The sequence below is a fragment of the Eutrigla gurnardus genome (assembly GCF_963514095.1).
Source record: "Eutrigla gurnardus genome assembly, chromosome: 24".
NCBI lineage: Eukaryota > Metazoa > Chordata > Actinopteri > Perciformes > Triglidae > Eutrigla > Eutrigla gurnardus.
This window is the reverse complement of record NC_139935.1, coordinates 8,490,419-8,504,905: the sequence shown is the minus strand read 5'-3', so window position 1 is coordinate 8,504,905 and position 14,487 is coordinate 8,490,419. Positions and strand designations below refer to the sequence as shown.

General features: G+C 43.4%; 1 protein-coding gene and 1 long non-coding RNA gene across 2 annotated transcripts in view; one reads left to right on the top strand and one right to left on the bottom strand.

The window, feature by feature from the left end:
• The window catches only part of LOC311010051 (scavenger receptor cysteine-rich type 1 protein M130-like), a gene marked incomplete at its 3' end in the record, with an annotated part of 294,749 nt that extends 291,784 nt beyond the window's left edge, over positions 1 to 2,965 (top strand). The window contains exons 16-17 of the mRNA XM_084004529.1: positions 622 to 947; positions 2,900 to 2,965. Of these exons, the coding sequence (XP_083860655.1) occupies positions 622 to 947; positions 2,900 to 2,965 (392 nt within the window). The remainder of the gene's footprint in view (positions 1 to 621; positions 948 to 2,899) is intronic.
• Positions 2,966 to 9,397: 6,432 nt separating this feature from the next.
• Positions 9,398 to 12,533, bottom strand: LOC311009992. The gene is made up of 3 exons (XR_014596721.1): positions 12,469 to 12,533; positions 11,788 to 11,872; positions 9,398 to 10,024 (listed from the first exon to the last, which is right to left on the bottom strand). It is a non-coding gene; the product is annotated as an uncharacterized lncRNA (long non-coding RNA).
• Between the last annotated feature and the right edge of the window lie 1,954 nt (positions 12,534 to 14,487).

The window sequence follows — 14,487 nt, the reverse complement described above, 5'->3', positions numbered from 1 at the left end:
TTCACCTGGCAGGACACACCTGTCTGTCTGTCTGTCTGTCTGTCTGTCTGTCTGTCTGTCTGTCTGTCTGTCTGTCAGACCTGTGACATCACTTCCTGTTTCCACACTGTATCTTGATCTCATTCTAATATTTAACGCTAGATCGTGGGCTTTAAGTCTCATGTTGTGTAATAAACGTTTTCAAACACGTCTTTTGTGTTTGATAATAATAATAACCATAATTATAATGACAATAATAAAGGTTATTTATAGCACTTATCAAAACAAGTAGTTACATCATGCTTTACGAGGCAGACATCAAAAGAGGAAAGGAGAGAATAAAATGCAACATACACACATTTCCAGATATTTATGAACAAATATGAATAAATCCAAATGAATTCTTAAAAAATATATCAATCTGAACGTGTTCACAAACTACAGGTAGCATCTAACAGGATGTAACTGTTTCTATGACTTCCTGTGACGTCTATGAAGGCTGCTGGAAAGTGTTGGACTGCACGGCAGCTTTTAGGCTCCGCCTCCTGCTGCTGCCGCCTGATCTGGTCTACTTTCCAGGCGAGGAGCAGTTCATCTCCAACGAGCCTCATGTGACCGTTCATCATCTCTCTGTCTTTACAGACCTGCTGCTGCAGCCAAACATCTCCGTGTCCTCCTCCATGGACGGGGTCTCTGAGGCCCAGCAGCAGGGGTTTCAGGCGTTCAGGGGCTCCACCTTCATCGTCCTTTGCTCCGTCCAGCCACAGTACCCAGGAGGCTCCTTCCAGCTCACCTTCACCTCCTCCAACTCAGCACACAACTACACCCAGCCAGCTGTCAATCACACTGCCCACTTCCTGTTTCCTGCTGCAGAGCCCGCCCACCAGGGACGCTACAGCTGTGTTTATCACGTCCATGTTCTTTCTCATAACTTCTCCTCTGAGAGCCGTCTGCTCTCTGTCACTGTCGTAGGTAAGCTGACTGTTCAATTCCTGATTAGCATGACTGAAAGAAGTGAAATGTAATAATATTCTTTTAGACTTAGGTTTAATCCCACAGACACAAAAAGAATGTGGCTGCAGCTGAAAATGAAGCAGAAGAATATTGTGCAAACAGGCAGCCTAAGACATATGGTTTTAATCTGATGCCAGATTGCCAGTCTGCCCATGCTCGGCAATAAACTCCTTTCTGATTCTGATTCTGAACATCGTGTCCCGACGTCAGGCTGCTCCAATCAATGTGCTTCCATATCTATTAGGTGGAAGTTTAGGTTCACTGTCTTTGTGGAACAGAGGACCCAGAGTGTCCCTCTTCTCAGGCTTAACAAACTCAGAGTTTGAACTAAACCTGCTTTCTGGAATCCAGCCCTGATCTAGTGAACAAAGTGAAACCAGGTCTGTAAATGGTGACAGCAAACAATGGACTGGAGGACAGAATGCCAGGTCCCTAGTTTGTGTTGAATGGCAGCTGTTGGAGTCATGATGAGTCATGTGATGACTGTCCATGTGTTTGATCATCAGATCTGAGACCTGTCATCATCAGATTGGTCACCGTGCCGCTGCTTCTGCTGTTGGTGAACGTTGGCCTTTACTTCTACTTTAAGGTACTGACGCATGTCTGTTGTTGAGAGCACTGACTCAGTAGCTGCGTTTCAATAACGGTTTGAGTCGCCCTCGCTCACTTGCCCTCAGCCCTTGCTATGACGTCACACGGAGGCCCCTTGGAGGGCGGAGGGAAAGAGGGCGGAGGGGGAGTGAAAGGGGTAAATGGAACACACCTGCCCTCGTTCACTAACAGCCCAGATAATCATGGATCAACCACACGTTGTTGGAGTAGCGCTATACTGCCTATTCCAAATTACACAGAATATGCGGAGACTCATTTCATTGAGATGAAGACGTATTCTGCGCTTGATGGCAATACATCGGCTTATATACTTACACTTGTAAACGGTCATAACTCTGCAACAGACAGTCTAACTGCACAATTTAAGAAAATGAATTAAATTTAATTCATTTTCTACTTTCTTCTTTCTTCTTCTTCCTTGGTGGTGAATAGACAGCAGACAATGGTGTTTGAGGTTCATTATCACCACCGCATGGACATATTTTTCGTGCACCACTGCAATGCATTGTGGATGATATACAGCTCTGAAGTGACCATCGTTGTTCACTCGATCACTCAGCCCTCAAGGGTCGATCTCACGGAGTTCACTTCAGCTGTTCAGGGAATTGGAACAGCCCTTAAGATGGCGGCGGGGATTCCCCCGAGGGCAAGTGCTTAGGGAAAGTGAGCGAGGGCGACTCAAACCGCTATTGAAACGCAGCTAGTCTGTGTTCATTGACAAGGAGAGAGGAGCCATGCAGGAAGTCACATGTCTTTGTGCTGTCACGTCCCTCCAGGCCAGCAGGGGGCAGAAGCCGGGCAGACAGGAGGACGTGGAGCCGGATTACTACAACCTGGGCGTTGGTGCAGCTGAAGGAGGGCCGACTGAACAGGAAGGAGCTCGGGGAGCAGAGTAGCACCTCCAAGGAGCTCCTCTCACATCCACATGGGTTTCTAACACACCGACACCAGCTCATGTTCATACGCATGTTCCTCTGGAAATATGACTGATCACATTTCTACTATATTGTTATTACTCTGGACATGAAAAGATGTCCATGTTGAAGTGGGGGGTTTGGAGCTAGGTGCTATCTCTGAAGCGTGAGGATCTGCTGGTGATGCTTCTGTACCTCTTCCCTGATGGTAAAAGAGTGAACAGGTGATATGCTGGGTGGGAGGGGTCAGTGGGGATGTTTCTAGCCTTCCTGATGATTCTGGTGTCATAGTGTGAGGCAATGGTAAGCAGACTGCAGCCAATGACCTCAGAGGCTCTGTGCACTATTTTCTCTCTGTTGCTAACCCCAAATGTCCTCAGCTGATGGAGGAAGTGGAGTCTCTGCTGGGCTTTGCTGACAATGACACTGATGTTCAGGTCCCATGAGAGGGACTGGTGTATGGTGGGACCTAAGAAGCAGAAGGAGGAGACCCTCTCAACAAGATGGCCATAGATGGAGAGGGGGAGGTGTTGGGCTGCCTTCTTTCTGAGGTCAACCATCAGCTCTTTGCTTGTAGATGTATTGATGATGAGGTTGTTGTCTTGGCACCACCTCACCAGCTGTTCTACTTCACCCTGGTAAGCACCCTGCCGCTTTCCTGATGTTTTGACGGTGGAGCAGCCTTCTGACATCATGCTCTGAGATTGAAAAGGGTGGACCAGCCAACCTAGGGTGAGGAGACTGAGAGAGCTGGTCTGAGCTTCACTGGACTCCAATCTACAGTAGAAATGACACAATTACAATCCCATCTCCACATTAATAATCTGTTTGAGCCCCTCCAGTCTGGTGTTCGCCCCCTCCACAGCACTGAAACAGCCCTCGTCAAAGTCTCAATGACCTCCACCTCTGCTGACACAGGTTCCCTCAATATCCTCACCCTCCTCGATCTGAGTGCAGCCTTCAATACCGTGAGCCATAACATTCTGCTCTCCAGGCTCCAAGACCTCGGTATGGAAGGTACCGCACTCAGCTGGCTCCAACAGATCCCACTTTATTTCCCTCCATAACCACACCTCTTCCTCAGCCACAGTCACACAGGGTGTTCCCCAAGGATCTGTACTCGGCCCCCTCCTCTTCATCATCTCCATCCTCATTCATGCCTTCATTTCCTCCCGTCTCGATGACTGTAACTCATTCCTCCACGGCATCAACTCCAGCTCCACAAACCGACTCCAACTGGTCCAGAATGCAGCCGCACGTCTCATCAGCCCAGTCATAAAGAACCTCCACTGGCTTCCCATCTCCCACCGCATCCCCTCCAAAATCCTGGTCCTCACCTAGCAGGCACTCCACCATCTGGCCCCCCCTCATCTCCCTGAACTCATCCCCCCCTACCAACCCTCGCGGGCCCTCAGATCCACATCAGCCGGTCTCCTCTCCATCCACAAATCCAACCTCTGCAGCTTCGGGGACAGAGCCTTCTCCAGGGCAGCTCCCAGGCTCTGGGACTCCCTTCCCCAAACCATCGGTGATTCTGAGTCCCTCACCATATTCCAGTCCCGCCTCCAAACCCATCTTCTTTCTTTTATTGTTTTGTCTGATGGTCTGTTTATCTCTTGTCTGTAAAGCATCTTTGGGTTCAGAAAAGCGTGATATAATTGAATCTGTTATTATTATTATTAGAAATCCTTCAGCCTCTCAGGAAGGGGGGCTCACATGATGCTTGGTCTTGTAGTTAGTGATTGCCCTGCCAAACCCCTTAAAGTCATGGACTTGGAGCTTGTTTTCAGGTGTGACTCTAGAAGTGGCTTCAGCTGTTTGAGCTGCCTTTTGAAGTTGCTATTTAAGGAGTTTGTATTGGTCTTTGTCGCCACATTGAAATGCAGCATTTGTCTCACTGCATAGGCGCCTTACTTCCTTGTTGAAGCGAGGCTTGTTGTTGCTATGGTAACAGGTTTCTTCATGGAGACGTGGTTGGAATGTCCGAGCACCAGGACTGCAGAGTCCTGTTGGAGGTCCCCGAGACTGTTTTCACACCGACTTCATCTGTTAGTCACATGTCATCAATTCACGTCAGCGCCCCCTTGTGGTTCACATGGCTCATTGTTGTTGTGAAGTCGATTTGGGCAGCAGGACACATTTAGCTGAAGAGAATCACAATGAACAGCTTATTTTTGTGATGAACCAATTTTCATATTTCATAAGAATTCTGCTTAATTTTGTACATAAAGTGTTGACTTAATGTTGTACTTTATAAAAAGTATATGATTTTGTATTTCAGGATTTTACTCTTATTAATCATTTTGCTCATTTCATAACAATTGTACTTGATATTGCTATTTTTCATAAGTTTTGAGCTCATTTGACTTAATTTAAGGAATGTTGTTGTTTATCGTGACTTTTTATTCATGACGATGTTTTATATGATGAGAAGAGAATGCAAAAAGCTAAATGAAACAAAAATACCAAAAACTAACAAATGTGAGGCCATGGGATGATCAGTAAATCCAAGGTAAATTTCAAAATAAAAGTCTGAATATAGAATAATGATGAAGCATCTGTCTCAGGGAGTTTGCTGATTTTTGTACTGAACAGATTTGATGAGAAATATGGTCATAACTAAGCAAACAATCTGAATAAACATAAGAAACATATGCAGCAGGTCGATGCAGTTGAAGTAGAACATTGAAATCTTGACTTTGTATATTTGTTTTGGAATTACAATCGACCACAAATCTCTCATTTCATGTTTCTATGTTCCATTTTCTGCCTATATTTGACTTCTAGACCATTTCATGTGGTATATTGTGGTTTTGAAGTGCTGTGATTTAGTTTTGGACACATTTAAGGAGCTTTGTTGGAGGAGCCTGAGATCTGTTCAGCGTGTTGGTTTGTTTGAGATTTGTGAAGACAGACTAAAGAGAAGACAGACTACGACGTGCCGTTCACTATTTATTCACAATTCTATCATGAAGTTAAAACAAGAGCTCAAGGACTGTTTGTGTTTGGAAAATGCTGGTGCATGGCAGTGATAGTAGTCCCAGTGTTTGGACTTAAAACCAGATGCATGAATCACCCAGGTGTTCATGCGGATGGTAATCTATGGTCCAGTGAACTAGCAGTGCTAGCAGGCTCAGTGTAACGGTAAGGCTCACATCATCAACAGTGTTCCAGTCAATAGAACGGAGCAAAGCTCCCCATAGTACAAGAATAACATGGAACAGGGCTCTTAGTGGTGAAGTCCAACATGGAGGAATCCTCACATCCAACGACTGCTCCTCTGTAATCTTTGTGCATATGAAAATAAATACATATATATTACATCATGTGATGTATCTGTCTGTTTTTTCACGTGACACTCTGAAATGAACGGCTACATGTTGACACATTTAGCTCCTAACGGTTAAAAAAGTGGTGAGTATTTTAAAGTCACTTTTTACCATATTTACAGCAATATTTGTGAACTTTGTCATATTGTTTGTTTTTGTGTTCCAGCTGAGAGCAAACAGCTGACGAGTTGGCAGAGAGCATTCTGGGACCAAACAGTTCCTCCAATCAAAAGTCCAAAGTCTGTCTCCGTTTCCGATTGGTCTCTTTAATGTTGTAAAGAAATGTTTGACTCCAACGTGTCAAATCATTGTTCTCAATCACTTTGCTAGTTTTTAAATTGAAGTAGTTTCACGTCATCATGTGATCAGTCTTGGACCACTTTGAGTGGTATCTATCATTTATAAATATAATATTAAGGAATAAATAATGGCAGTAATAAGTTAAAAAGACACTGGTGATGGTATTTTCAGTTTACTGAGATGGGGTCCGACTCCCTGTGGTGTCCTGCTTATTATTATTATTATTATTATTATTATTATTATTATTGTTATTATTGCTATATATACTGTCTGATATGTGTGCGATGGTCCACAGGACTGTAGTTGAAACAGTAATTGACTTTAGAATGATTCTGTATGGATCCTTCAGTCTGCACTTCATGTCAGCACAACCGTAAGAAAGCATCCCATAAAGGTCACATGTTGCCATGACAACAACGGAGAAATTACCAGACGGGCGAAATCTTGGGCCAAATGCCAATGTCCCCCCTAAGGTCTAAAACCTGAACCCTCAGGGACCTAACGTGAACGTGCATCAAAGTGCGTGAGTCTGTGAGGGGGGACGTCGGGATTGGGCCTTTGTTTCGATGCTAGCTAGCTACACAAGTAGCCGTTAAAGGAGTGGAACTGAACAACTCCACCCAAACACCACGGAGGCACACTGGCCAATCACAGCGCAGCAGGGTGAGCCTAGGCGGAAGTGGGCAAGGCCAAAACGTCCGTGCGGGAAACGGTGGCTCCAGGCCGTAGTTCGTTGTCCGGAATGTGTAGCGGAGTGTTTTCTCCAACGTTTCAGCGGACTGAATATGGAGAAGACAACATGGCGTCTGAAGCCGGTAGCCGCACGTATTCCTGTGAGGCCTAGGAGAGGACGTTCAGACTTGGCCTTGGACGCTAACAAACGGACCGGAAGCAGCGGAAGGTAAACAAGACGTTGTACTTCTCTGCGGGGTTCTTTCCGTTAACTCGTCACACGCTTCTATTAACGACGGTTCAACACGTAGTGACGGAGAAACCGAAGCTTTCTGAACCACTGAATCAATACGAAACAATGTGTGGAAACGTTCAGTGTTTGGATCCAGTTAAATATGGCGACATCTGCTGGCCAATGTTTGACATTACATGGAACAAGTCAAAGATGCATAATAGTAAGGCCCTGTTCTGTATGTGTGACCTTGTTGATTTTGCTCTGCTGCTATGAACTTAGACGAGACCGGTTGGATGGACCACTGGACTTGTTTATTGCTGCAACTGAAACATGGGAACAACACACAACCAGCGTGTCAATGAAAGATGTCAGTCTGTTCCTCGAACCACAGCGTAACGTTACTCGCTTCTGCACAGTGATCGTATAGTGATAACATTTTTTAGCATACTTGAAAATAAAATATAAAACACAAAAGATCATAATGGCCTGCATTTGTAACGGGTTGTAAATAGTCTGTTAAAATGCCTGCATAAATGGTTACAGTGCCATCTGCTGGTGTCAATGTTGCATTGCGGCACAGGGTTAAAAGAAGTGACATATGGGTAATCCACAGCAGAACGTGTGGAAACTGCTGCGGTAAGTCACATGCTAAACGCTGCAGGGATAATTGCAAGCTAAAGGCGCATAAATACGGTGGCCCAGAGGTGTCAGGCCAAATACAAAAGTCACAACACAAATACAAAAGCCACAACAGAAGTGACCTCAAACACATCTCATACTACATTTTTTTTTTTTTTTTACTTTATTGACATCTCGTTCTCCTCTTCTCTCACATAACTGAATCGATTTCGGTTCTAGCTCCCATTTAATGGACATTACTTATCAAAATATAAAGCATGATTAGGATTACACTTAATTAAATATTTCAAAATATTTTTTCAGTCAAACTACCATTGTCAAATGTTTTCTACAGTTTTTTATATATGCGCGCTCTCGCTTTCTTCCTCTTACCTGAGTAGCTGCTTTCACTCGCCATCGATTGCAACTATTAAGCAGCTTTTATCCATCATTAATGTTCATAGATTGTATTATTCCTCTGACCACGGAACACCAGCACCTTCACCGCGGAGACGACGGAGGAAATCGGCCGTCGGAGGAGCTACATTATTCACATACATGGAATTTGGATTTCCCTCTGAAGTAAGTAATATCACTTATCTGGTTTAAATAAGTTCTTCTATAATTTTGATTATCAATAGACAGGCATATGCATGCATAAACAAAATCAACAGACATGTAGGCTAATATAAGCCGTTTTAATATCATGTATGAGTTTGGTGGGATAAAAAAAACAAGTAGTGGGCTATTAGTGAATCATTTATTAGACAAATAATCCATGTTATATATACAGGTTGCAATACGTGTATGATAAGAAATAAGTACTGTTCATCAACAAATTAACAGGAAAACATTCAGAATAAATGTAATATCTTGTGTTTTCTGTTACAGGTTGGTGCCAGAGGGCTGTACTGCAGGTCAATACTCATGTTCCCCCGCTGGGGGAGGGGATTTAAGGAAGGACCTCCGTCTTTCAAGGCGTTCCAAGGAGAACCTCGTCCACTGCTTACTAACAGAACATACCTTATATATAGTTTACGTAATTTCTCCAGCGGTTGAGGAAGTTTAAGGTCTCCCCCTCCATCCTGAGGACCTTCTACTCCGCAGCCATTGAGAGCATCCTCACAGGTTGTACCTCAGCCTGCTATGGAAGCTGCACTGCACGGGACCGAGCTGCATTGCAGAGGGTATCAAGGCATCCCTCACCACGCTGGAGGAAACATACAGCAAGAGGGTGAGGCTGAGAGTGTTGTGGAAAAATGAATCTGCCCAATAAAGATCAACAACCAGGATCAGCTTTTTCTCCGAGGTAGTATTCTCATCTGCAGAGGAGGGACTGTTCACCCCTGCCTTCTGATGCAAAGGTTCAGAATCAGCAGGAACGACCCTGAGTCCAACAACAATCTCCCTTTTAAGGAGGAGGAACCATGGACAAAGGACGGATCATGTCCTATCTTACAAAGACAAGATGTACAGGCAAGGTCAAGATTTACAGAACACAGGCGTCATAGTCCTGAAATTATCTTATGTCAATGTGGCACTCATGTTCATATCATCTACAAACAGGCATTCATTTTCGTCATAGCATAACAGTCAGATGAGGAGATGCGGATCGACGTCTGGCCTGACAAATATTCTGATTATAAAGTACAAACATCCAAAATTCCCATTACAAGAGCCAGGAAAATCTCTTCTTTACCCTGCTGCAGTCGGGCAGACGTCAACGCTGCATAAAGGCCAGGACAGACACTGAGGAAGAGCTTTTTCCTGCAGGCAGTCAGACTTCTCAACCATGATGGACTTTAATTGGCACTTTATGCACTTAAAAAAAAACACACAAAAAAAACACCTGCAATTTTTAAGTCATTTTTTATACTATACTTTTTTATCAACTATTTCTATAGCATCGCCTTAGGTAGATGCCTGTTTTTTTTAAATACATTACTATTTATAAAAGTTTTTTCTTTTTTTTGCAGTGACAGACAGATTGCTTTACCACTTTTAATTTCACTTTATGTAAAGAATGCTGTTTTTTACAAAACATGTGATCAATAAAACTTGAAGAAAAAAAAAACAGATGGGTTCCATGTCCATATTTCCACGGTGGTGATGGGGGTGACTGCAACAAGCCAACGAGCCACTTCAGCAGTCCTGGGACATCCTCAGAGTCTGCAGCAGTCCTGGGACATCCTCAGAGTCTCCAGCAGTCCTGGGACATCCTCAGGGTCTCCAGCAGTCTTGGGACATCCTCAGAGTCTCCAGCAGTCCTGGGACATCCTCAGAGTCTCCAGCATTCCTGGGACATCCTCAGAGGCTCGTAGCTGCAGTGTCTGCTCCAAATGTCCAGATCCCTGTGTTGCAGGAACATGATTATTGTTGAGGTTTTATTTTTGTTTATCAGTAGTGCAGTTTATAAGTAATACCACACGGTATAAGTTCTTACAGTCAAATGTTTCCTGTTAAATGTTTTAGGAATATATCTGATGATCTGTACAAATCTAAATAATAAATATCTGAATATATATCATTGTTGACTCATGTTTTAGGCCTGCAGGTCTATTTCCCTCCTGCTCTGGAGGAGAGACCCTGCTGCAGTGGTTGGCATCATGGCTGAGGAGATGGGGTGCAGTGGGGTAATAGCAGGTCTTTGCTCCTTCACCTCATCCATGACAACAAACACTTCCAGTGTGCAGCAGTTAGGGCTGGGCGATATGGGAAAAAATCCCGATACGATATTTTTTTTCATATCAGTCGATATCGATATATATCACGATATATAAATCAAATTACTATTACGTGTGCTGTGTGCGTCAACCTAACTTGACGTGGCTCTATTCCAGCATGATTGGTTCGGTGCAGCGCTACTTAATTATGATTGGCTATTCTTACGCCTGGTTCACACTGGACGCGGAAGCGCCGCGAATAGACGCGTAGCGGAGCCCGCTTCCATTCGGCGCCCCTGTTAAGCTATGGTGTCGTTCACACTGGACGCGGAGCGCCGCGAATACGCGCGGCCCTCCCGCGCCGTGAAGCGATCGTTTCGGCGTCTGCTCTATTTTTTGCGCGTGCCGCGAGTGAACGCGTCAATTCTGGCAGGAAATCACACGGAGAAACACGAAACAATCCGGTCAATTTTCAAAATAAAAGCAATTTTCAAAATAAAATACCGCGATTGACAAACGCGATCATATTTGTGTATCTCAACTCGCACTGGGAAACAGGAAGAGACAATACATTTAATAAATGTGAAGATTAGATAAAAAAAATGTGTATTTCAACGGTATATCTGCACTACTACTGTCTTCTACCATACACATTCTCTCTGTCTGTGTGTGTGTCCCTCTCTCTCTCGCTCTCTTTCTCTCGCTCAGAGAGAGAGAACGGATAAATACAAGAAGTTTACAAACTTCTTGGTTACAGAAACATGGCGTATTAATTTTATGGGGTTTAATGGGAAAAAATAGCTCTGAATGAACAACAGCTGAGCAGAAGCGCTTGTCGACCGCCGCGGAGAAATACGCGTCTGGTCTGAACGGGGGTGCGCGGATCGCTCGCGATTTTCGGCTCTGTCGTTGCAACTGAAATACCAGTTTAGTCTAGTGCAGGTGAGAGTTGGCAATGAAATACCAGTAGACATAATATCCGAATCTGAAGATCTTTTAATGCTGCTTCCGCGTCCAGTGTGGACCAGGCGTTATGTCCGTCAAAACATGGACGAATGAATTCTATCGAAATTGTATCGAGCGTGTCTCATATTTCTATCGAGGAAAAGTTATTTCGCGATATGTATCTTTATCGTTTTATCGCCCAGCCCTAGCAGCAGTGACCTCTCCTCCCTCAGTGCTGACACTGTCAGTTCCTTTAAACATATACAAACACTTCTTGTAATCATTGTTTAGATCAACTATTCACCACTAGTCATATATTATAATATGTACTGTAATACTGTTCCACATGGGACCAACTTAATGGACTCTGATGTTTTAACACATTGTAGATATTACCCAGCACTGACTTTGCCTGATTATTAATAAGAAAGACAACTTAATCTTGTTTCTTTTATGCTTCACATCAAGCATGTAGAGTTCAATACTTTAAACTGCTTACAACTCACCTTGTATTTCTGCTTGAGGGTCTCCCACTTCTTCTTAGCTCATCCAGCTCCACCTTCCCTCCACCCCTGTTCTTTAAGAAACATCCTATATGAAGAACAGTACATAGAAAAGTGTTACAGCACATTGATGATTTCTTGCTTTTCAACAGAACGTTTCAGGTAGACATCTCAGGAGAGCAGGACATCTCCCATCTATATACGCTGGTGTTCAACCTTATATCATTGAGTAGCTAAATATGCACCAGTAGTACTTAAGCCCTGCATATGAGAATTATAACATTTTACACCACATTTTCTTAAATGAAGCCTCTCAGAGCAGCATTCCTCCTGCCGGTGAACGTCTCCTCATCGTTCCCTCCACCGGATGAGGCGCTCGGTGTCTGCATCCCTCCCTTTAACGAACAACGATGCACCGTGTTATTTACCACCGTTAGTAAATATATAACCATGTTTTAACATAAGCACTATCTTTTTAGTTAACGTCGGTAAAAACGGCACATTTGCTGCTTCGGTTACGCTCGCTAACCTCTGTGGTAAATTACCGTCTGTAGGCTAGCCGGCTAGCAGGACCTTCGATTCGTAACGTTAACGTACAATTCCAACAACAATAAAGTAACGTTCATTATCAATACGATTTAAAAGTCAGCTGGAAACATAAAAATCATGTTACAGTATACTTACATGTGTACGCGGTTTGTTGCTGACTGTCGCCAGAATCACCGCAATCGTCCGCCATTATCCAAAACTTTTCAGAAGTCAGACGAGCTGCAATGCATTTTGGGAAGTTGAGTTTATCCGTGTTTTAGGTCACTTCCGTTGTGGCTTTTGTATTTGTGTTGTGACTTTTGTATTTGTGTTGTGACTTTTGTATTTGTGTTGCAGCTTTTGTATTTGGCCTGACACCTCTGGGCCACCGTACATAAAGCCCACAACACATCACTTTAGTTTACTGTATTTTTGTTATCTAATTGAGAAATTAACGCCGTTTATTTGGCGTCCGGTAAATTATTAAGTTCAGGCGCAGAGCTCAATGCTAGCTTATGCGTAGCTTATTTTACGTTGTCTCTGATGCTAGCCCTCCGTTCTCATTTATTATGTATTGTGTAGGGCTGCTTGTGTCTCTGTCCGTGATGCTGACGTGCTGTCTTTGACACACTGGTTTCCCCATGTGCAGGTGCAGGTCTACATATACAACGCAGAGAGCAAGAGAGACTGGCACATAGTGGACCGTTACACATTCACATATAACACAGAATATTTTACATTCAACAATACAAACAAACATACCTGAAACATGGGAACAACACACAACCAGCGTGTCAATGAAAGATGTCAGTCTGTTCCTCGACCTACAAAAGAAGAGCTCCGCATGAGAGAGATGAGAGTACGCAGGTCACGTACACCTCGTGCTGCTGGTAGCTAGCTTAAATCACATTCGCACATATTACGGGAACAATTCTTCATAAAACAGTCAAACTACGAGTTTTACAAGACTTACGCTTAACAAGCAATTATACACATTAAATGCTGACCGAGTCTACATAATAATATAACAATATGAAAACATAGTTCAGGCTGCTCTCATTCAGCTTTCGTACTAAAAACTACGAAAAGTAAAGCACGATATTTTCGTATGCTTTCCTACGTATGCCACAGAGCCGTGGTCACGTGACCGATGCGCTTTATGCTGGTTATTAGAGAGCATCAGAATGTCGTCGACATTGCATGCATTATGACTTCGAAAAACGATTACCAAAGCTGGGTTACGGTAAAGATTTATAAGCAATTAAGGTAGAAACATTTTGAAAATGCAGACAACTCAACCCAAGCCCTTGAATCCTTATAATATCCTATTACATATATATTTAAAATAATATTATTATATTATTATTTGTAATATATAATATTGGCCCTGCGATGGACTGGCGTCCTGTCCAGGGTGTACCCTGCCTTCGCCCAATGACAGCTGGGATCGGCTCCAGCCCCCCCGCGACCCTGAATACAGGATAAGCGGTAGACAATGGATGGATGGATGGATGGATATATATAATATTGTAAGCCTCAGTATGACGATATTATGATATCAGCGTGTATATGCGTTTAATTTTCAAGATTTCTCCATCGATCATTATTGATTATTATTAGGTTTGTGGTGCTGCGTCACAGGGGGAAACATTACCTCTACTTTAATGTCTTATGTTATACTAACAGTAATCATAATCACTATTTATTAAGCTCAACAAAAGTGGAACACAGATGTGTGCGGAAACTCGTTTGGTTAGTTTCATGGTTGTTTCGTCAAAAAGTCACAAGGTGGAGCTGCTGAGTTCATGATGCGCTGGATCTACGCTGCCGACTGAAAACGCGTCATTCGCCTTGAACGTCATCCATCTTTAGAGGTAAGTACACCTTCATCTTTTAACATTAAGTACAGTTCAAACTAAACTCTGGTATTAACCAGTCTTGACTCGTGGGGAAGTTTGTGTGAATTGGATTGTTTCTGCCTGCACCAGTAGTACGAAAACCAACATTAGCAGCACAGCACTGACTGTTCTGACTCGGCTAAAGCTAAGAGCTTAAGCTAACAGCACAGACAAAGTTACGTTTAACTAGCATTAGCTATGAAGCAAAATAAAGTGAACACATGGTTAAAGTCTGCCAATGTATGATGAATTGTGGCTCTCAGCAAGTTAGGTTCAA